Source organism: Salvia hispanica, chromosome 3 (assembly GCF_023119035.1).
Source record: "Salvia hispanica cultivar TCC Black 2014 chromosome 3, UniMelb_Shisp_WGS_1.0, whole genome shotgun sequence".
NCBI classification, from domain to species: Eukaryota; Viridiplantae; Streptophyta; class Magnoliopsida; order Lamiales; family Lamiaceae; genus Salvia; species Salvia hispanica.
The window spans coordinates 49,814,529-49,837,900 of record NC_062967.1 but is presented as its reverse complement, the minus strand read 5'-3'; the positions used below and the strand labels follow the sequence as shown (position 1 = coordinate 49,837,900).

Here is a 23,372-nt window from a genome sequence, read left to right as displayed (position 1 = left end):
AAATGTGATGAATCCATCTTTTTAGTTTTGATCTATCTATAATTATGTAGCTTTAAGATAGAACTACTTAATACTTTCCTAAATCTGTAGTTATTTAGTTAACAAACTTAATTTTTTCCTAAATAGTTACGAAAGGGTAAATATGTGATGTATAAACTAATTAATCATCATTAATGTAATTATAGATGTAAAATACCTAAAATATCCAATTTTGTATATACAATTTTTGTTAATTTATCCCTGCCCTTTCAAAAAATGCCTTTACCGTAAACTAGGTGTGAATTATATGCTGAAATTCAAATTTGAAATGGCTTTTGTGCAAATTTATTTTTGCTAATAATAGGGTCATTTATTGTCACATTTATATTGAATCTATAATATTTTGTATGTCAGAATACAATAACATTGTGTTCAGAAATAAATCTCATAATTAAATATGTACTATTAATTATCATATTTGGTTTATAAGATTAATCCCCACAACTTAATCCTAGGGATGGGTCGATACAATATATCGTATCGAAAACGTTGTATCGTGTTTCGTATCGAAAATATCGATATGAAAGAATTTAATATCGTTATCGTATCGAAAGTTTCGATTCGAACTTTCGATATGGATAATATCAATATCGTTATCGTATCGAATACCTTAATATCGAAAAATATAATTTCAAAACTGAAGAATAACACAAAAATTAATAAAACTTCAACACAATAAAATAGATAGTTTTCTTATTAGGGTTTCATATATATATTTTCTAAATATATGAATGAATTAAATGGATTTATATATATTTATAATTTTTAAATTTCAATATGTATTGAATTTCAATATGTTTCGATATATACGATATAAAACGATATATCGCGATATAAGGAAATTCATATCGTTATCGTATCGGAAACTTACGATACGATACCGTATCGTCTCGAAAATTACGATATACCAAAAATTCGATAATTTTTCGATATTTTTCAATACGATACGAGCGATATATCATTTTCTCGGTATTTTTCCTCAGCCCTACTTAATCCTAGACGAATAGTCTCATGATAATTAGTCATAGCCTCCCCCCTCCAACTAAAATAATCCCACAACTTAATCATAGATGGATAGTCTCATGATTATTAGTCATAACAACCGATCGCCAATAAACTATGGGGTTGTATTTATTCTCTTACCAAAAGTCCAAAAACAATGTTACAAATTTAATACTACTTCAATTCTGTTCTCTAACAAAATTTTCATAACTTAGTGATTATTTTTGAAATATTGCATTATTGAGTTTTAGTTTTAGGTTTGAAGTTTGACAGTTTGACTGCTGGCCATTCACCACTTATGGAAAAATTATTAAAAATAAATAAAAACCTCAATCTAATAGCTAGAAACGTTAAAAAAAAAAAAAAAATTGAAAATCACACACCAGTGCATGTTTTCACAATATAAAAAAAAAATTACAATAAAATTACAAAAACAAAATCGGTGAGAAGTAACAATAAATAAAATGTGGGGCGCCCGAGCTTGTGCACATGACCGTTTGATCCGCACCACATACCGCAACAGGGATGCCAGCCAAGCCATGACTCCTGGTCAGGCTTACCCCGGCAGCACCACCCCTTGCACCGCATCACATTTCGGGCATCCGTTACAATTATTCTCCTTTGGGCTGTATGTTTATATTTTCATAAACATCAAATCCCTCAAGAACATCATTATACATCTCATATCACACTAAAAACTTAATAATTTGGAGAACTTTTCTCTCGTGGATACACATATTCACCGCTACAAAAACAGTATGGACACAGACACGGGCACGAACCAGTCTCAAGGGGAAGTCGTTTTGACGGTAGTTGATGCTATAAACTCTTCGAACCTGGAAGAAAGTCGACATCTATCCTTTACAAGAAAATATATGGATAATGATTTAGTTGCATAGCATAGCACCATAGCATAACAAATACACTTGCAAATTTCCCAGGATGCTGCAAAATATAACTTCTAATGGTATTTGTGAATTTATAAATCAAGTAGTGATCAGATAAGCTTAACCTGAAATTAAACAAATTTTCTCCTAGCAAACAAGTTTAACTGTCAAAGCAAGCCAAACTTATAGTAGCTGAACATCTAGTTTGAAAACAACTTAAGACAGACAACTGTGTGTGATCATTTCAAAGTACTTTCATTGTTCAAGAAGAAAAATACTGTATTTAACAAGCAAGCATTGTGTTAATGTACGTACCAGTTCCACCCGAAGGACTGAAGCGCCCCCCGACTCTTTGAAAGCAATCTGCGATCTGCTTAGCATTTGAAGCCACTGAACTTTTTATGCCATCAAAATCTACAATATTCTCCTTCCAATTTCCAGCCTTGAAGGAGGAAAAAGGCGCATACTGATACGGATTCTGTAGTACTTCAGAGATGTTAGAACTAATCCCAGCCCAGCCATCAGTTTCAAGACCCCTCTTCCCAAGTGCCCGAGCAACATCCCACGCTCCTCTCGTTGTAACCTTAACAGCTAAAACAGGAAACTTAGAATCACACCACATGATTAGCCTAAAAAGTTAGGTGCAAACCAGATATTCCAGTCACATAAAAAAGGATCATCCTTGTATCTCATCTGTCTTTAAGCATACTCTACAACAGAAAACTTATAATTGCACATTACTCTATAACTTTGCACCACGGGATAAAGGGAAGATACAAACCAAATATCACAATCACATAAATAAGGACCACAACTCTGTCTTAGCCGTGTTTAAGCATGCTTCCTTAACTAGAGATGTGTTGATTAGCAGGATAAAATACACTGTGAGTTTGTAGAGATATACCGCTAGAAGGGAGCTGTAAGATGTAGTTAGCCGGAAGGCCAATTCCGAAGCCAAGAAAAGTGATCCCAACGCTAAAGCCAGCACCACAGCCGGCTCCAACATAACCAACCACCTCGTGTCCAAAGCCGGGACCCCATCCTATGCCGCAACCAATGCCCACCCCCACGCCCCAAAAGGCTCCGGATGTTGGATGCACGGGATTCCACCTCTCATATCTCCTAAAGATACTCCTTATTATCATTTCCTACATCAAACTTAGCAATACAGAGAGATAGCAATTAGGGGTCATTCTCAATTGTATTGAATAAACGATGCATTTCAACTTCATATGGATACTTATGCAAGGATTACTGCAACAACTGTTTATAAAAAAACACGTGACTGTTTATGATGGATATGAAAGCTGTAACTGAAAATAGAAAAAATAATACATCAAAGAGGGAAATGAAGAGTAAACTGATGAATAAATTGTAATCATCAAATTTCTGATTGTTTTTTTCATACATATATTCTTCCAGCAAAAGTTACACATAGCATTTAACAGCTAGCAAAATTACTTTAAGATGTAACAAAAAAACCACAATTAAGAAATGATTCAATAGAAATTTCTGAATGCATGAAAATAAAGAAAAATTCTATAAAAAAAGGATGACGCAAATTTGCAGGCATGCAGACAACCGAAGATTGACATCAGTGTTTATCTGAACTTTTTTTGAAGGAAAACCCAACGCGAAAGGTATAACTAATTTCCTTAAATGTCAGCAAAAATTAAATGAATAATCTTGTAATCAAGCGCTGCATGCACAGGGAAAACGGAAATTGAGTGACTGCTTATTAACAGTAATATTCATTTATTCTGATTTATTTCAGAATAAGAAGGAGAATTGAAGGGATTGGATAAGTACTTGCAGTTGAGTTTGAACTTTTGCATAAGGTCGAGTTTCACCGCAAAATTTGAAAATGGATATTGCGATATTGGATAATGAATAGATAATACCCTTTTGTTCCGTTCCGGATTCGGGTCGGATCTGGCCCAATGCCTAAGAATTGAGTGGTTATACTTATGTGTGAATATTTCTTACTTCTTTGAAAAAAATACTTAGAAACTTCAGAAATTGTACAATTGTGTAGTTAGGGGTTTGTTATAATCATAACTAATAATTAAATCGCTAACTACAACTAAATGATATATTAGATCTTAAAATTAAAGATTAAGATCATTCAACTTCGAGTGCCAAGTGAACGAAAAATGTCAATTATGTTAATTTACAACAAAATAGTTATAACTAACTTTTACTCCTTCCATCCCACTTTAGGAATATCGGTTTACCATTTTTAGGTGTCTCACTTTAGGAGTCTCGGTTGGAATATTCCATAAATGGTATTAGACCCCACATTCCACTAACATTTTTCCACTCACATTTTATTGTAACACTAATACTCCCTCCGCCCCATATTACTTGCATTGTTCCATTTCGACTCGTCACAAACTATTTACACTATTTCTAGTTTAGGTTAGAATTAATGCATTTAATTAATATGTTAGTTTAAGTTAAGAGCTCTCTTATTAAGTGATGTCTCAATACACTTAAAATTCTAATTTAATTACACTAAAAAATCAATCCCAAATTTACGGCCTAAAATGAAAAGTGCGAGTAATATGAGACGAAGGGTGTATAAAAAAGTAGGACCCACATTTCCCTATTTTTTTCACCAACTTTCTTTTACATTTCTTAAAACTCGTGCCGAATGGACTTCTAAAGTGGGACGGAGGGAGTAAAAAATATCTCAAAACTTTAAATGTATATAATTATCTCAATTTAAATTAATTTTTCACACAACATATATCAAATTAAAGATAATTTTATAAGGATTCCAACGAGGTCCTACATGCATATGTTTCGAAGTCAAATTTTTTTTTTTTTTTTTTTGAGTTTTCATATTTTTGAAGACACGGGTTTATATCAATACAACTTGCATAATATGTCAATATAATGCTTGTAAAATGTCAATATGAAACTGTGTTGACATTTTTATGGTTTCGTGTTAATATATTTCATATGCTATATTGACATTGTATTTCTAAACCATAAATTTGATAGTTGTTATTATCTTTTGAATATTAATTAAAAAAAATGAAATTACACGTGGCAAATTATAGACCACAAGATTTCTAAAATCATATGGTCATAAATTAGCTGTAGTTAACAATTAAATGATGATTTAGCAAGTAATCATGTCCCGTAGTTATGTGTGAATAATTTTTGTAGAAGTACTAATAGTACTACCATAATAAACTAATAGAAACCTACCGATTTTAATATATAATTATAATTAATAAAATAAGAAATAAATTAATAAAATTTAAAAAAAGAGAAAAATAAATAAAATAAAAATAGAAAAGAAAAATATAATTAAAGTAGAATTAAAAGTAAAAAAATGAAAATAATTTATATTTTTAACAGAAAGAGATAGTAAATTATTACTACTATCAATTATTCAATTGACAATAATTTTAAGGGTACAATAAAAAAGAATTGCAGCGGATAAAATGCCTTAGTCTCACTCTCACCTCTATCGCGGCTATCCACAATCACCATTTTCGCCGCCTTGCATCGCTGCTTCCTCCGCGGAGGTTAGTCCTTTTCTGATCTGTCGCTTATCTCCTCCTCATGCTTTTCGAGTTTGGTACCGGTTTTGTTCGATTTCCTCTTGAAATTCAGCTCTATTTTTATTTTATTGTTTGCTGAAACTACCGGTGTTTCTCGTCGATTTCGTGAAATGGTATCGATTCTGAATTTCATTGACTTCATTTTATTCGTAAATTAGAGTAAGTACTCGAGATTCGTTGGTATAACATCCTGCTATATTGGAAACTTTTGCCTAATCGAGTTCGAAATGTATGAAAAATCTTCTGGAAATTATTGACGGCGAGGCTGAAAATCGCTTGAATTTGATGCAGTATTGCTCCAAACTTAGAAAAGTATATATTTTGGTGTAGTTTTGTATTTTGATGAATGAACCAGAGTTTGCTCCATGAATAGAGCATAAGGTGTTTACTGTTTATTGGCGTGTTTACAAATTACAAGGAACCAAAGTCTGCTGCAAATTTTGCCTACAACTTTATGAAATTTTGGCTTTGATTGAATTTTATTGCACGATTATTTGTTGTGGTTTGTTTCCTTCTTTCTTATCTTCCTTAATGTCATAGATGTAGGATTCTTGCTTCTTAAAATTTGGTAGAATGCATGATGAAATCATGAAACAAGTGTAGTAACTTAGAACTGGCTGAGCTGTGAGTAAGTAGAAACCCGTAAATTGACCTGTTCGTAGAATCAGTCTACACTCTACATATCATTGACCTGATATAGTATTTTTATTATGTGTAAGGTATAATGGAGAGATCTATTTGTTGACATTGTTCTGTTTTGCTCTTCAATAAGCCATAGATATGCTGTAGTCACAGAATTTTGCTATGGTGTGTGGTAGATCACATATGAAGAAGAGCGTGCTTGCCTTGGTTTAATGCTTTTGCTTTGTATCTGAATTTTTGTTTGAGAGCTGTTTCATAGTAGTAGTTGATTTCAGAATGTTATCTCTGAAGCTTTTAATAATCCAACAGGAAGATGGACACAGGTTTCCAGAGTAGTGGCATGATGTGGTTCTTCAAAGACAGAGGTTTTGATGATAAAAGTATTCATGATATGTCCAAGAAGTGCAAGCAGCTAAGTGATGTCGACAGGGAGAGGGCCTCAGAGACTTGGGACTACTTGAAAAGCATAGGCATACCAGAGAGGAAACTTCCCGTGGTTATTGGGAAGTGTCCCAAGATTCTTACTCTCGACTTGCATGACAAACTTGTGCCGATGATCCAGTGCCTTGCAACATTGGGGACAAAACCAAAGGAAGTTGCTTCTGCCATAACAAAATTCCCACATATACTCGGGCACAGTTTGGAAGAGAAGCTCTGCCCCCTTCTTGCATTTTTTGAAGGTCTTGGTGCTCCTGAAAAGCAACTTGGCAAAATGATCCTGTTAAACCCTAGGATCATAAGTTACAGCATTGAATCCAAACTTTCTCAGATGGTGGATTTCCTTGCTGGCCTTGGTTTGTCTAAAGATGGGATGATCGGTAAGGTTCTGGTCAAACACCCGTTTATCATGGGTTATAGTGTTGAGAAACGGCTAATGCCAACTTGTGAGTATCTAAGATCACTAGGTCTAACAGAGTCTCAGCTCCATAGAGCAGCAATAAACTTCCCGGAAATTCTATGCCGGGATGTTGACAAAACTCTAAGGCCTAATGTTATGTACCTTGAATCACGCGGGTTCAGTCCAAGCCAGATAGCGGCAGTGGTAGGCGGGTATCCTCCGGTTCTGATCAAGAGCGCAAGTAACTCCTTGGGACCAAGAATCAAGTTCTTGGAACAGGTAATGGGAAGGCAAATCAACGAAGTGGCTGAATATCCAGAGTTCTTTAGGCATGGTTTGAAGGGGAAGTTAGAGTCTAGGCATAAGCTACTGACACGAAAGGGCATAGAGTGTAGCTTGAGTGAGATGTTGGAATGCAACCACAAGAAATTTCTTTTGAAATTCGGCATGTGAATTCTGATAGATTTGTTTGCGAATTGTTTTCTTCGTAGGTGGCGTTCTTTCAGAGGTTTGATTTCTACTGAGATGAGAGATGAATTGGTAGGAATAGGCGCATAAAGCTTTGAGTTTGAGGATTTATGAGTTGATTCAGGTTATGCTGATAGGCATGTGCTGCTACCAGTCTCTCTCTTTTTTTTTTAAATCCTTTTTGAGGGTTACTACTAGTTGAAATTCCCATTTAATGTAGATGCGAATTCTCAGTCGTTCTGTAATTTGTGATTATATGTATACTTTTGCTGATCATCTTTTACGGGGACAGAATTTGAAGTTGGAGTGGGTTCAGGTTGAGAGTAAAGTTTGACACTGGAAATCTTGTAAATGCGACTGCAGTACATTTTGGCTCTCTTTCAAACTAAAATATTTACATACAAAAATGCAGTATAATTCTTACAACAAGTGAATGTGGATATTTTGCAAATTAAGTACATATTTTACTTTTTATCGTTTTAATTGCATTTTCAATATATCCATCTTATATTAAAATAAAAATGAATTGAGAATTTTTTAAATCTATGTCAGAGTTACCCTTTCCCATTGTCAATTCACGTTCAATAATTTAGTCACCAACTAAGAGCATCCACTATAGGTGGACACTTTTTGGTGGACAACTTTTTTTTTTGTCCATAGCCTCATTTTATTTGTCCACAACCACAAAAAAAAGTGTCCGCAGCAATAATGGACACTTTTTGGTGGACAACTTTCACTTTATTTTAGTTGTTGTATTTTTTAATTCAATACAATTAAAATTATCGGACTATAAATAATTAGACAAAAACGGCTAGTTCAATAAAATTAAAATAGAAAACTAAATTTTCGTCGGATTAAAGTGAGGAGAAAATTACAACGAAAATTTGATCTACGGAAAATCACACAATGTTCTTCACGCTACGCCGCCTCCCCTACGTGCCCAGATCTCTTCAATCAAATCGACCTGGAGTTGGTCATGTGCTGTGCTCCTGCGTATATCAGCGAAACGTTGGATCAGATATTCATTACTACGTGGTACACCCATCTGTATCGGCGCGGAGGCAACGCCGTGACTTGTACTTGCACCATCTTCCGGCGCCCAACGTTCTGCCGCAAATCCTTCATCTTCTATTATCATATTGTGCAATATGATACATGCTACCATAATATCCGCGACATCATCTTCGTGCCACACTCGTGCCGGGCAGCGTAGAATGGCCCATCGCACTTGGAGCACACCAAAAGCTCGCTCAACATCTTTCCTAGCGGCCTCTTGTTTTCGCGCAAAATATTGTCTCTTCGCTCCAGCCGGTTGGCGAAGTGTCTTGACGAATACGGGCCAACGAGGGTATATTCCATCTGCCAAATAGTATCCCCTGCGATACTGCGTGCCATTTGCTACAAAACTGATCTCTGGACCCTCTCCCCGGCACTCATCATTGAAGATAGGCGACGACTGCAGAACGTTGATGTCGTTGTTCGAACCTCGCAACACCGAAATACGCATGCCAGATCCGCAAACGGTAGTCAGCAACGGCTTCGAGGATCATCGACGGATGTTTCTGCTTGAAACCGGTAGTGAACTGGCCTTTCCACGCCACCGGCCAGTTTTTCCACTCCCAATGCATGCAATCAATGTTGCCCATCATGCCTGGGAAATTGTGCACCGCACCGTGCATATCGAGCAGTCTCTGGCACTCATCAGGGGTTGACTTTCGTAGGAACTCCGGACCAAAGACTTCCCGCATGCCCTTACAAAACTGTCGGAGCACAGTTAGACTAGTCGTCTCACCCATCTGTAGGTATTCGTCGAACATATCAGCCGGTCCGGCATAGGCAAGCTGCCTAATTGCAGAGGTGCATTTCTGCAAAGTAGACAGCCCGATCCGGCCAGTGCAATCACTTCGGAGCGTGAAGCACTCGAACCGGTCCGCCAATGTCGTCGCTATATGGGTAAAGAGCGGTCGCGACATTCTGAAACGCCGACGAAAAATCTCAGCCGGGTAACGAGGGTCAGCGCTAAAGTAGTCGGCCATAAGCCGCTCCGACATGGTCCCGTGGGATTGTCCGACGATGACGAATCTCACGAGGGATCGCCGCCGCGCCGCGCCGCCTCCTCGTCGGCCTCCCTCTGCACCTCTTGAATCAAAGAATCCCATGCTTGATTCCACAAGAAAACGTAGAACAAAAATTCGTTTATTTGCATCAAGTTTTCGAGGGTCCATAATCGAAATGTTTTTAGAGATAGAAAATGGATAGAGAGTGAAGATGTGTGTGGAGAGAAGATGAAAATGGGAGGAATATTTATAAAAAAACCTTTATAAATTCGAAATTAAAAAAATATATATATATAAACCGGCGACCGCCGCGCCGGCATCGCCGCACTATAGATAGGCGCGGCGGCCGCCGCTTTTCTCTCTCATGCGGCTTGTCCTCGCCGCAAAGCCGGCGATGGCCCTTCCGCCCCAGCCAATTCGTCCGCCCCCGGGGCGGATGCCTACTCCACTATACGCCGCCGCGGCATAGCCGGGAAGGGGGCGGCCGGCGCGCCGCCCCTATAGTGGATGCTCTAAGTAACTGACGGTTTATACAGCATAGTCATGTCTTCTCGATGTTGTGAATTGGGGGAATGCAATGTTAAATACTACCTGACAATAAAATTGATAGTATACAGAACAAAAGTCCAAATAATAGAATTCAGAAATCTTATTGACAGAATAAAAAAATTGTATTCTCCACCTCTGAACTGATCACCCATATAGGACAATATTCTAGGTGCAGGTGTACTTAAAATGGAAAACACATTTATAATTCTATATTTGGAATGCAAAACTTAGCTTCGAAGTATTAGCATTATTTGCGGACACATCAAAGCGACGTAGCCAAGAGATAATTAGGGTGGATAGGGTGGGGATATATCTATATATAAAACATAATTAAAGCTTGTGTGCTTTTGGATGTACAATGTCCCAACTAGAATTCACCTATCTCCAATTAGATCTTATTAATTCCTAAATTTCAATTTATGAATTACAATTTGAATTCAATACACCGCATCAAAGTGTGCCTCTAATTCTAATTTTCTAGACAATTTTTTCATAAAAAGAATAGCAAAATAAAATGCATATATGGATAAGCGAAAGCCAAGTAAAACACTAGTCATCAAAGTATATTTATTTGGACAATAATACAAGCAGTCGATTTTAGGAATACTAAATACCGATAGTGACATAATCCAATGTGTAGTAGGGATGATAGCTTATTATGGTACATGATGGAGATTACAAAACCAAGCAGCACCAGCTCATCATCCAACTTCAAGCGTCTGCTATCAACAAAACCCCAAGGTTTTAGTAAACTCTTCCATAACTAAATAAACAAAAATAAGGAGTAATAAATTACTACATCAACTCACCATTTGGAGAGTAAGCAGTTGCTGAAGTAAAACCAGAGGATGTCCTGGGAGTGGACATAGACAGCTGAGTCGAGGAGAAGGCGTTCTCGTTTGTTCCATTGTTGTCAAGATTGGACCATGATTCCTTGGTCGTAGGCCACTCACTGAAAAAAAGATGTTCCTGCTTCAGTGTCGTTGGTGAACTGATATCACTCCCGAAAAGGCCGTGCTGCTGCTGTTTTGATGAGACGGGCTCATGGGCATGCGGTGTATATTGCTGAGCTGAAGAACTGGCTAGCATCCGGGAGTTGGATCCTTGTTTGAACAAGGAGCTCGAAGAAACTTGAGAAGGCATGAGACCCCATGTGCCGCTGCCTGCACTAGGACCTAAACCCAGACCTCCCGTCCTTCCAGAAGCGTCTTGTGTGAAACTACGCCAACAAGCATAATAAAAAAAAACCAGAGAGATTAGAAACATATAGCTTCTCATTACTGAGGGTGGATCAAGTGATTGCAGAAATGTGATAAGATAAATATGTCTGCATAAAAATGTTATTCCAATATTAAACCTGTTTGATCACGTATCCTCAAAGTTCAACATTGTAATATCTGTATTTATCTTTTCCATATGAATCAATTTATTGAATGCTTCAAATTTATGCACTAATATCATGTATTCATAATCCTCATCAAGATTTACAAGTTCCTTTTTCATCACCTACTCTAACCCGTCCCTAATCCCACAGATAGAAGAGGTAAATATCAATAAATCAGTAAAGCCAAACTAGCAGACCAGGAGCCGTCCCAACACAAGTACAATAATTGTATCGCAATGATCAACAGTCTCAGTAATGCATAACCCATTGGACCACCAAAGTCAGAAACAACTTGGTTGATATTTAACAAAGGTTCATTAATGGTTTACGGAAATGGTGTTCATAACTTATATGCCATGCTCTTTAGATCATGAGTATGCACAACAAAAACCATAGGCCACCGACAGCGACAAGCTAACAATTCATTTAAGGCAGTAAGTTGAACATCAAGCTGTATTTGTTGTTCAAATAAAAGGGGTGGTCTCTTGTGTGCTCCACCACATCATGTGCCCACAAGAGGCAATGCATTAATTACTTTAATTAATTCATAACCAATCCTTAATACCTTAAACACTTAAGATAATCAATGCACACAAGGAACGCGCGCACGAGTGTTTGTCCAAATAAAATTACTATTAGAAGTTAGTACTACAATTTAACTAAAATCTCAAGCATCACTAAGTCAGCAGTACCTGAATTCCCTGCCACTGATGCCATATGGTCCCATCTGCAGCTTTGTTGCATTGCTCCCAACAGATGATCCTTCAGAATTAGCACCAGAGTACAATGGCATCTGTTGAGAGCTTCCGCGGTTTATACTGCCCCCAGTAGAGGAGTGAGGTCCTGCAGTCAACATGGACTGCGATGTAGATTGAGATTCCACATGCTTTCTTGAACGGTTGCGACCACGGTGCATGTGCCGCTCGCAATATTTTGAGTCCGGATGTGCATCTTTCGAGCACCTCCACTTCTTTCCATCAGTTCTCCGGCATCTTCCCGGCTCAGGATCAAACTTCTTGCCATAGTAGGAACAATAGCCCACTGAATGAAGAATGAAATTTAAATCCCAGAATAGTTAGATTGCATCAAAAAATGCATTTTAGTGTACCAGAAGCACAAACAAACAAGAAGTAAATGTTCCATCACAAGAAACTCATTTATTTCAAACCACTTAACACATTTCTTTATCACTCAATCACACAGAGCATTTCTTCACGAAACACTTGTTATCCAAATTACGCCTGACAACCAACCATCTTAAAACCGATCAAATAAAGCAGCACTAAGGAATCTGCAACAGCGATAGTAAACTTTGAATTAGGCAAAACATAAACATGAAAGCATTTCTTCTTAAATCTACCTTGTTACTGCAATAGTGATTCACGAGACTAAATTAGGGTTCAATATGAGAAATTTGTATCAATTTCTATTAAAAAAAAAAGCTAAGCAAAGCTAAGCTTAAACCGTGCACGTTTTTTGCAACAGAAACACACGCACGCATAATGCAATCAGAATCTGAACAATCAAAGAGGCAGAGAAAATTAAAAATCGGGAAAAAATTGAGAAAGAAAAAGCAATCCCCAACCCCATACACACACTGAGAGTGAGAGTGAGAGTGGTGGTGTGTTCACCTGCAGCGGGGACAGATAGATCTAGGGTTAGTAAAAACAGGGAGAAGGATCTGAGAGCATAAATTGGGGGGAATAAATGTGGTGGGTGAGGAAATAAAGTGAGACAAAGAGAGAAGTGGTGATGAATCAGCGTACGTGAGAAAAATAAATGAGAGAAGGGGGGGGGGCAACCTGCGACGGGGTGGGGCTGGGGGAGGCCGTGAAGTAGTCGTAGCTTCGGCGGTGGCGTTGGCGGTGGTCCAGTGCTAGTTTAAATTCTTTACTTGCTACCGTATCAAGACAAACACTGGGCAACTGGCAACCTTTGTCGTTTTCTTTACTCATTGCTATCATAAACTTATTCAAATACATTTTGGCTTTTGCTATTTTCATACAAATGCCTAATTTACTTGAACAAAAATAAGTGACTCCTATTCATAATATTTATAATTTTATATGTGAATTTAGCTCTTTATTGGAGTAGTAATTTTAATTCATTGCTATTAAAAACTTACTCTAATACTCCATGCTTTTGCTATTTATATTCAAATGACAAATAGTATATGGATTATAATTCATATGTCAATTTATTCATTTATTGGAGTATTAAATGTGATGGAAAATATATAATATTTTTAATTGCAGAAAAAAAGACGATTCCGTCGCCTTGGCGGCCCCCACACTCTGGCCCGATATTATGTGAGGGGATTAAATCAGGGTACGTAGTAGTCTATTAAAGGGGATATCTTAACCCACTGACTGCCAGAAGCTCATCTCCCAATGTCTCAACTCTCACACTTGTGCCTAAGAAATGGAAGCAGCTATACGACAACAATGAGATTTGATAATAATCTTTTTAATGTATAGCCAAGTAGTAGTACTTATGATAATAAATTTTACAGTGACAAAATTAAATTTTATCTGGTCACGTGTTGTGTCTGATGAAAAAGAAAATGTATACCTTAGGGAGTGATCAATTGCTAACTAATTAGCAATCTCAAACTAAGACTAAATCTTAGCCATTAGATTAGAAGATCTAGTGGTTGAAATAATACCATATGAATTATATTTTTAATTAAGAAAATTAATAAATAAAATTAGAGGGTATTAATGTCAATTCTCTCTCATTAAAATCATCTTAAAACTTTAAATTTACGTAACTCTCGATTTAAATTATATTTTCGCAAAAAATATATCAAATTAAAGATAATTTTATAAGGATTCCAACGAGATCTCAATTGCATATGTTCCGACGACGTTCGGATGATGAAATTTGATACTTTTCGCATTTTTTATTTTAGTTTTCAGTAAATGTTGATAACCAGATTTTTATCAATAAATACATCAAAAAATCTCAATAAAATCATGTAAAAATCTCAATAAAACCATGTAAAAATCTCAATAAATATGCGTTGATATTTTCTTGTACTAGTGTTGATATTCTTATGTCATATTGTTGATATTTGTAATACACTATGTTGATATAAAAAAACATTCACGAAAATTATTATATGATAACATAATGATGATATTACCCTTTTGTTGATATTTTGTCTACTATTTATTGAGATTCGTAAGATTTAATCTCATCCACTCATTTTAAAATCTAAAGGTGGAGATTTGATCTGATTTTATATTAGAATGCTATAAGCATTAGAATATGACCCTGTATACATATATACAAAAGGAGAGCTTTAAGAGTATTAACATAAATATCATTAGAATTATTATAAAATCATATTATGGTTTTTATTGCAATTTAACACATAAAAAAGTGAAAAGTTTTTTATTTTATAATTAAATAATAGTAAAGGAAAATGAGCAGTTCCCGAAAACGCATAACAAAAATTTTATGCTAGGGAACACTTTCAAATTCCCATTCAAATAGAGAGCTATTACGGGCTCAATAATAGTAACAAAATACATACTAAAAAAAAATCTCATTGAAAAAGAGGTGCTGTTGAATTTGCGAAATGAATACTACAAACATTTTGCTTTCCTTTAAGTGACTATTAAATTAAATTTAAAAACGGTTAATTAGTCTTTCCATGAAATGAACAAGTTTTTTCTTTTGTCACAACAGAGGGAGTGAATAGTTTTATAGGGCTGAAAGTGAAAACATTTTCGGAAAACAATTTATATTGAAAGTTTCATTGATCGATTTAAAAACGGAATGGTGTGTGATCGTGCTGGCCTCGCATCATAACAAAATTCATAATGCTAAGGATTGCAACTTCTATGTTTGGGTAAGAAGCAGACCTATAATCGAGAATTAATGGCTTCTATCTTTGGGTAAGGAGCAAATCTATAATTGCTATCAGATTTTTGTCGTATTGCTTTAGTTACAGAGAAATAAAGGAGGATCTGGTAGAGGCAAATCTTGATGAGGAGACTATGAATTGAGCAAGTTGAATTGATTTTCGATGACCGAGAACACCACAATCTCTAAATTATGTGAATAATGAGATATTTATAGATGATTATCATTAATGATTTGGATGATAAAAAATGAAAAAAAAATTAAAAAAAATGTTACTCCATATAATAGAATTATATTTGGGAAAGTAGAACAATTTTATAATTATATACGATACAATTAATTTCTGTTTTCTATTAAAGAAAGAGACGTTCTAACAATAGTCGGCTTCACATATACACAGAGACCGCCACTTAGAAGGGCACGTGACTACACAGCCCGCAACACATTTCCTCCCTATTCGTCTCGCCGAGATGGGACACTGATATTTTAAATGCGTTGCGACTTGTGGATGCTCCAAGTTGTAACTAATTTTTAGGTATAGTCCAAAATTAAAATATACTACTTCTACAAGTAACAAATTATTAGTAGTAGTAGTAACATTGTGGAGGATACAATATATTTTTCTTAAATTGCAGAGAAGTCCCCTGGCTCTGTTTTGGTGAAGTCGGTGCTCTCTCGTCTCTCCCTCCCAAAAGCAATGAGTCTCTTTGGCATTGGCAGGTAATTTACCCAATTTACCTGTTTTTTGTTTTGTTTTCGATTTGATGTCGTGCGATCACCTAATTTCAGATCCTTCATCCACGAAGCTTCATTGTTCTGGTGAATTCGTTGCATCTCGATTACTGTTTGTGACCTTATTTGTGTTTTTGGGTGTTTTTCCTGGAGATCATTTTGACTTCCAAATATTGAAGTTCGAAATTGAAATGGATGCATAATCGAGAGAATTTGTTACAATCGTATATGATTGAAGCTAATCAAGCCACTTAATCGTTGGTTGGTTGTTGATCAAAATGAAACCTGCGTGTTTCATAATTGTTAAGGGATGCGTGATCGCGCATAGAGATTTATGAATCAATGCAATTCGTTGCAAGTTGCAGGAGTTGGAAAGTAGGCAGAGATGCAATGTTTGTTTCGTTTTGTGGATCGATGTGAATTGTCTTTGATATATATAGGCTCAGCACGATCCATGGTGCCTGAGTGTAAGATTGATGATGCTATCTCAACTCGATGATTTTATTATGCTTTCTATATGATATTCTGACTTGATTTCTTCTGGACTTTTAATAATGTTTGATGTACTGCTTCTGATCAGAAACCAAAGAACATTTCGCCCCAAAAAAAGTGCACCATCAGGCAGTAAGGTGATTTATTTCCCGAGTTGTTCAATTTCAGTTTTCTTGGTTTTCAAGATCACTGCTTGACTCACATTAGCATCTAATTTATTGTTTCCAAAGAAAAATATGCTTAGTTTGTTTCTCATTCTGCCATAAATGTTAAATTTTCAATTTATTTGTTTCAGGGGGCACAGCTGAGACAGCATATCGATGCCACGTTAGGTAGTGGAAACTTGAGAGAAGCTGTAAGGTTACCACCTGGAGAGGACTTCAATGAATGGCTTGCTGTCAACAGTATTATCTCTGTCCTCCCTCCCTCCTTCCTCTCTATATGTGTAATTATATGCGTTTATAGGGATTTAAACTGATGGAGAGAATATTGGAATGATGAAAACTGATGCATCTGCCATCATGTCTGTATGATACCAGCAATATTGCATTAGTGCACCATATACTAGTATAGTTTGTTTAATCTCTTTGATTTAGCTGCTATAAGGTTCTTTGTGTTGTTTAAAAATTGAAAACTTAATGACTTTTACTTTTCAGCTGTGGACTTCTTCAACCAGGTGAATCTGCTTTATGGCACTCTCACTGAGTTCTGTACGCCTGAGAACTGCCCTACCATGTCTGCTGGCCCTAAGTATGTTCTACCTTGATTATTCTCTTTAAGTTGTTGTTTGCAAATATATGTATTAAGGATGTTTTTCTCATGTAAGAAACTAAAAGGGAAATAATATTTTGATCTTTTTGTTAGAGCATGTATTTCCAGAGGATTCTACTGAATTTCTTGGGAATTGGCTTGGTTGAAGTAAATATAACTGTATGGCCATGTATATCTATATCATTTACTAATCTGCATTTTACTTTCTAGACAGTCCTTACGGGCTCTGCAGAATAAAAAGTACTGCAGCTGAAAGGAAATTTGAAAAACATGGGCAAGTCTGTTTCATGTGTACATTTTTTTTTCTTCGGAAGCTGCTTGCCTGCATAGAGCAGTCTGTGTGGCTTGATTTACATGGATATATAACTTTACTCTTCCATTGTTTGTATTCATGTTGACATTCATTACATTCATGGTGATAAACTTTAGTTAACCTTTTAATCGTTTATGTCATGCTGCCAATCACTTTATCCTCTTTCAGGGGAAGTTTAGTTATGCTTTTAACGTTTTGCATAATTTATAGTATAACAAAAGGAACATGAGAGAAGTTTCTCTGATGAGCATAAATATTTTGTAGGTATGAGTACAGATGGGCGGATGGTGTGCAAATTAAGAAACCTATTGAAGTTTCAGCTCCTAAATATGTTGAGTATTTGATGGACTGGATTGAGAGCCAGTTAGATGATGAATCCTTATTTCCTCAAAGACTAGGTATAGTCCTTCTATATACCATTATCTAGAGAAGCCATTTGATGTTTATAGGCTTATAGCGTCCTCCCTCAACTATGTCTTTATTGGGGTAAAATAGTACTGTAGCTTTACTTTTATGCATGATGGTAACCTCTCTCTTATTCATCCTCCTTTCCTTGCCTTCTTTTGTACAATATCATAATTCTGATGACTGATGAGAGAAAAATTCGCAGGTGCACCATTTCCTTCAAATTTTAAAGATGTTGTAAAGACCATATTCAAGCGTCTCTTCCGTGTATATGCGCATATATATCACTCTCATTTTCAGAAGATTGTGAGTCTTAAAGAGGAGGCCCATCTTAATACATGCTTCAAGCATTTTATACTGTTCACATGTGTAAGTTTTCTATCTGTTTACTTATTTGATCAGTTTCTATTTTATGTAGATCCTAAGGTGACAAACTTGTTGGTTCTAAATAGATGGTTTCTAACTTTCTCTTGCTATCCAATAATGTATATTTAACCTGATTGACTAGAAGGAACTTGCACCCCTGCAAGAGCTCATAGAGTCCATTGTCCCATAATCAGCCAGTAACATGCTATAAGATAAATTGTTGACAAGAAAAATAAAAAAGTAGATTGAAACAAAATTGAAATGAGAATGGTGTACAATCGTTGGATTTGGTTGCTTACTGGTATTACATATATTGTTGTGAATATGACTATGCCATTGAAGTTTTGATACTAAGATGGTAAGATATAAATCACTTAAGGCCTTTCATGCTGCTAAAGCTCGATTTATTTCTATGTTAGTGCTTATACTGTTGGCCTTCAGAAATCGACTGATAATCGAGCATTATTTCCCTTTTCTTGCTGAGCTATAGTATGTGTTGACTGTGCAGGAATTTAACCTGATTGACAAGAAGGAACTTGCACCCCTGCAAGAGCTCATAGAATCCATCGTCCCATACTAAACAAGTTTGGCACTCACCTATTATAACTAGCGTTTTGGAGACATATACGTGTTTGTTACACTCCTAGTAGGAAAATCTGTATTTGCATCTCTTTGCAGCTTCAGTTTCATCTTGTCTTGTTGCTAGAATCTAACATTTAATTATTAAATAAGTGTGTTTCCAAGTTTGTATGTAATGTTATTCTTCCATGAACCAAGTGACTAGATAGGTATTTTTGTTTCACTGTTACACATGTGGCCGTGAATGTGGTGAGAACCGCAGGTCGATGCATCCGATGCATGTTACAGTTTGATTAGTACCGATTGAGAGTTTCTTACACGCTGCCTCGTTGTTGATGGAAATTCCATGAATTCTCTCACGTTCATTCTCTGCATTTGTTTTTTTGAAAAAAAGAACTAACGCTTTTAGCTCTGTTTTTTGTTTTCTCATCATTCGCGGAACTGATCATCTGTTTGAACATTGTTATTTTGTTGAGGTGAAGTGAAACAGTAGATGAAATAAGATCGACTAATGTTTATCAACTCTAACTCATTATAATTGAGGATTGATTTCAACCTCATGCCTCCAACATGTTATGAATTCAACAGTCATTGTGAAAGCAACAATTGTGGTCAAGTCAAATATTTTGTACTGTGGAGTAATGTTTTTGAATTCAACCCTAATCATACTTTGACTAAAATTTATGATTAATTAATAAGATAGATGATTAAGTACTCCTTATTATCGGGAGTCTCCAATTCCATCTTTTCAATAGAATATTAATTTTCAAAGGAAAATTACAAGCTACCAAAGTAAACAAGATATTATACTTCAAAAGTAATGCCTCCTTGGCCTCCATTGCCCAGCACAGGACACGTTCAATACAACAAAAATCAAAGAGATACACTGTCACAACAATGGTCAATAATTTCTAAGCGGAAGGATATCTTCTACAATAAATAAGGAAATGTTGCAATTCTGCTATAACCTTGGCTCTGATATTGGTCTACATGTAAACTACAAAACACCATGAACATGTAATAAAGAGTGTTGGTATATCTATGTCCGAAACAGAGTATCCTCAATCTACGTCCCTCCTCGTGGAGAATTGAAGAAAACCACTTTTGAGGGAAAAAAAAGCATGTCATCTGTCTGAAGAAATGATACTTTGATCTTCTGCATCATCAAGAGCATGTGATCCGATAGAGTTAGAACGCCCATATTTTGGCTCGATGTAGATATACGCTCCAGCAACAGCGACAAGAACACTGAAAGCTTGAATGAATAGTTGGAAATTCGCCAGCAATTCACCACGAATTTCATGTTCTGGGGAGTGGCATTTGACCTCGTTGTCCTTGAGCAAACAACCATCTGGCATCATTGAACCGTAGAGAGTGAACGCTGTCTGGTAGAACCAAAGCCCTTGGAGTGTCATGGCCATGCCACTGCATAAATCTGCTGGGAAGCTCGTAGGCATGAGGGCTCCAGCGATAGTCGACAGTATACAGAGGCCGATTAGGAGGACGAGGATGAAGTGATACCATCCCTCGAGGCCCTTGTGAGTGGTAGAGTGAAAATAGAATAAAAGATACTCTGCTGTGAATGCTGCTGAAGCTACCAAGCATAAAGCGCCTTCTGGCAATGGTAGGTATCTGAGAAAGGAGCAAGACAGAAATAAACATATTCATCTATATATTACTAATATAAATCGACCTCCAAATTCTTATGAGCAAGTAGAAGAAGATGGCTTTATATTTAAACACAACAAAAGCTAAGCTTAAGCTATGCTAAGAAATGCAAGAACTCGAATTTGCTACAGAAGCAGGAAATGAAAAGATTCCCAAGCATGAAGTTTTCATTTGCACATTCCAGATAACCAATAAGTAAACTTATCAAATCTTCAAGATCTCCATGAGGCAACTCTCAAGAAAATCTATAGCGGGTTTAGTTGATCCACAATCTATTCATGCTCTCTTCCCAAATCAAGTCATCAAAATACAAGACACTCTTTTCCAAATCAAGACTTCAAAATACAAGACACTCTAACACAACAAGCAACAACATTTAACAGAAGCCGCAGGAGACAAACCTCGTCTTCTCAGAGAGAAGTGCGACAACGCCAAAGATGAAGAACATAAGCAGCATCCCCGAGTGCTCAAAGTCATTCATATGAGAAGGGTTCAAGACTCCATGAACAACGATCTTGAGATGGGTGGAATACAGAAACTCTATGCATAGATCGAAGAAAGCACCAATTGCAATCACATAGAGCTCCAAGTACTTAAGCCTGCCATCAAAACCAGGAACAGGGTTCCAAACCCTGACTTGGAAAGCTTTTGGATTTGATGCATATCTGATTAGAGAGCACCACATGTGCCACACACCAATCACTAGAAACAAAGTCCCAGGAATCGCATGCCCTGGAAATGAACCCATCTCTCCTCAACTGTTTTCTGCTAAATCAGCCAAATCTATAAACTGTTGATGATAGCGAAGGCAGAAACAGAATCAGAAACACCCCCTTTTTGGCAGTCAGTAGGTATCGACAGAAATTGAGAGTGACATCCAAATCTTCCTTGTCAAAAACTCACAGAAATCCCCAGAAACTCAAAATCCAAAATCAAATACAGATATTTGACTCTGGATTTCTGCCTCAGAGTAAACCTTGCACCACCTGCCGCAGAGATTTAAACGAGGTTTTCAATTTTCCAGAGAACAATTTCCAAAATCTAACAATCAATACAGATTATTAGCTGTTGATCTAATAAAAAGCCTTGCACTACCTGTGGCAGAGATTTGTACTAATTCCCAGAGCTTTTTCACAACAAATTCTTATATCAGTGTGAACATAGAAATCAGACTCAGAAAAAAAAAGTAAATGGGGAAGCACTTGAGTTCATGCAAAATATTCAATCTCAAAAAAGTCAAAATCACTACACGAACGCGACCAATAATGATGGATTATAAATAATTTGAGGCAGCAAAAAGTTCACAGAAAAGCAGCCAAAATTCAAAATCCAGAAACATAGATGGATCTGTTAATATTTCATAAATTATGCTTCTCTTCACTAAAATATTCAGAATTGTGATCGTGATTTCGAGTTACAGCAATTAGCAATCGAGATTAAAGAAGTGAGATACCTGAATTTGCTATTAGCAAAATCGAAATGGAAAAAAAGGCCTCAATGAAGAGAGAAGTGAATCGAAGTGAGGTCGGTGGGGTCAAACTCAGACGGCAATAATAAATGAATCATTGAATTCAGAAATCTAGCTGTAGTTCATAATTTCTTTTTTTATATATTCCTTTCTCTCTCTAGAATTGCAGAATCGAGAAAAAGGAGACTTCCCTTTTCTCTAATTTGATTGACCTTTAGTGTGTCGCTGCATGAATATCATTGCGGCATGCAAATTTGAACAGTTTGTTTAAGTTGACAAATCATAATGACGAGTTTTTCCCGTCTGTCTTTGCTATTTTGGGCATTTTTAGAAATTGTTGAATAGTAATTATATTTGTTTTGGTGTTTATCTTAATTTTGACCAATTCATCATGTACGGTTTTGGAGATTAGGAAACTTAACCCATTTTGAGAAACTAATGACATTAACATAAACAAATTTTGAGTGCATAAAATGTACTTAGCTCTTAAATCAAAAACCTGCGTTCAAAGGCCATTTAACCTTTTAAACAAAGATAAAATATTACTATGTTGATTTCATTCACATTTTAAAAATACATAAGATAAAAATATATGCAGGCGGCAGGCCTACAAGTATGGAAGTGTTGATATTCGCGACATAAAGAAAGTCGCTATAAAATATAGAGATTGTTCCTAAAATCATAGATTTGGCCAAATTTTAAGTAATATTTTACACGAATTTTAAAATTAATCTTAAATATCATAAATTTTACATTTTGTCTATTATTTTTCACGACAAGTCAATCATCATATCCGACTAACGTATGTGCATTTTTTATCCTACTTGACTCTACTAAAATATACCTCCCGGTCATTAGGGCATTCTTTTGGGTGCATAAGTAAAGAAATTGATGTGTTAAATGTTAAAATAGAGAAAGTAAAGTAAGAGATATAATAAAATAGTTAGAGAAAAGACAAGAGAATAAAGTAGGTACATGAGAGAAGATAAAGTTTTTGTCGAAAAAAAAGTAAATGATCTTATCTTGTGACAAAGGCCAAGCCCCCGCTGGCCAAGCCCCCGCTCCAGCGGAGGCTTGGCCGGTGCCGTCAACCATTTTTATAAGAGCATCTCCAATGCCTGCTAGCCAACCGGCTAGCCGATTCGCGTCGCTAGCCGGTCGGCTAGCCGAACCATTGGAGTAGGCCAACGGGAAATCGGCCAAAATTTCGGCGTGGGCTAGCCGATGGCGATGCGCTGGCCGCCATTGTGGCGTGCCGATCGGCCAG

The 23,372-nt window shown here is 36.3% G+C and overlaps 6 protein-coding genes across 16 annotated transcripts; 2 read left to right on the top strand and 4 right to left on the bottom strand.

Annotated features, from left to right (window-relative positions):
* Positions 1–1,480: 1,480 nt before the first annotated feature.
* On the bottom strand, positions 1,481–3,793 carry LOC125209067 (cadmium-induced protein AS8-like). 9 transcript variants are annotated; one of them, XM_048108661.1, is made up of 4 exons: positions 3,738–3,793; positions 2,833–3,086; positions 2,244–2,519; positions 1,481–1,895 (listed from the first exon to the last, which is right to left on the bottom strand). In XM_048108661.1, the coding sequence occupies exons 2-4, from the start codon at positions 3,071–3,073 to the stop codon at positions 1,861–1,863; spliced, it is 552 nt and encodes a 183-aa protein (XP_047964618.1). In that variant the 5' UTR covers positions 3,074–3,086; positions 3,738–3,793; the 3' UTR covers positions 1,481–1,860. The 9 variants fall into 9 exon arrangements, with proteins under 9 accessions (XP_047964618.1, XP_047964620.1, XP_047964616.1 ...); XM_048108663.1 differs by lacking the exon at positions 3,738–3,793 and having other exon boundaries at positions 1,481–1,667; positions 1,824–1,895; positions 2,833–3,686; XM_048108659.1 differs by lacking the exon at positions 3,738–3,793 and adding an exon at positions 3,264–3,686.
* A 1,569-nt stretch (positions 3,794–5,362) lies between these two features.
* On the top strand, positions 5,363–7,754 carry LOC125212950 (transcription termination factor MTERF6, chloroplastic/mitochondrial-like). The gene is made up of 2 exons (XM_048113262.1): positions 5,363–5,467; positions 6,455–7,754. Exon 2 carries the CDS (start codon positions 6,459–6,461, stop codon positions 7,434–7,436), a length of 978 nt encoding a protein of 325 aa, XP_047969219.1. The 5' UTR covers positions 5,363–5,467; positions 6,455–6,458; the 3' UTR covers positions 7,437–7,754.
* Positions 7,755–8,364: 610 nt separating this feature from the next.
* On the bottom strand, positions 8,365–9,676 carry LOC125210411. Its single transcript, XM_048109970.1, has 2 exons — positions 9,025–9,676; positions 8,365–8,936 (listed from the first exon to the last, which is right to left on the bottom strand). The coding sequence occupies exons 1-2, from the start codon at positions 9,674–9,676 to the stop codon at positions 8,365–8,367; spliced, it is 1,224 nt and encodes a 407-aa protein (XP_047965927.1).
* Positions 9,677–10,599: 923 nt separating this feature from the next.
* On the bottom strand, positions 10,600–12,516 carry LOC125210410 (growth-regulating factor 4-like; the record flags this gene model as incomplete). The annotated part of the gene is made up of 3 exons (XM_048109969.1): positions 10,600–10,779; positions 10,867–11,276; positions 12,134–12,516. Coding segments are annotated over 3 exons (804 nt in total), but the record flags the coding sequence as incomplete, so codon positions are not given.
* Positions 12,517–15,827: 3,311 nt separating this feature from the next.
* On the top strand, positions 15,828–19,158 carry LOC125209894 (MOB kinase activator-like 1A). 2 transcript variants are annotated; one of them, XM_048109469.1, is made up of 8 exons: positions 15,828–15,846; positions 15,947–16,031; positions 16,624–16,672; positions 16,831–16,939; positions 17,192–17,285; positions 17,884–18,017; positions 18,230–18,393; positions 18,899–19,158. In XM_048109469.1, the coding sequence occupies exons 2-8, from the start codon at positions 16,009–16,011 to the stop codon at positions 18,968–18,970; spliced, it is 645 nt and encodes a 214-aa protein (XP_047965426.1). In that variant the 5' UTR covers positions 15,828–15,846; positions 15,947–16,008; the 3' UTR covers positions 18,971–19,158. The 2 variants fall into 2 exon arrangements, with proteins under 2 accessions (XP_047965426.1, XP_047965425.1); XM_048109468.1 differs by lacking the exon at positions 15,828–15,846 and having other exon boundaries at positions 15,888–16,031.
* A 621-nt stretch (positions 19,159–19,779) lies between these two features.
* LOC125217116 (transmembrane protein 45B-like) lies at positions 19,780–22,277 on the bottom strand. 2 transcript variants are annotated; one of them, XM_048118942.1, is made up of 3 exons: positions 22,091–22,277; positions 21,039–21,623; positions 19,780–20,601 (listed from the first exon to the last, which is right to left on the bottom strand). In XM_048118942.1, the coding sequence occupies exons 2-3, from the start codon at positions 21,383–21,385 to the stop codon at positions 20,094–20,096; spliced, it is 855 nt and encodes a 284-aa protein (XP_047974899.1). In that variant the 5' UTR covers positions 21,386–21,623; positions 22,091–22,277; the 3' UTR covers positions 19,780–20,093. The 2 variants fall into 2 exon arrangements, with proteins under 2 accessions (XP_047974899.1, XP_047974900.1); XM_048118943.1 differs by lacking the exon at positions 22,091–22,277 and adding an exon at positions 21,733–22,063.
* Between the last annotated feature and the right edge of the window lie 1,095 nt (positions 22,278–23,372).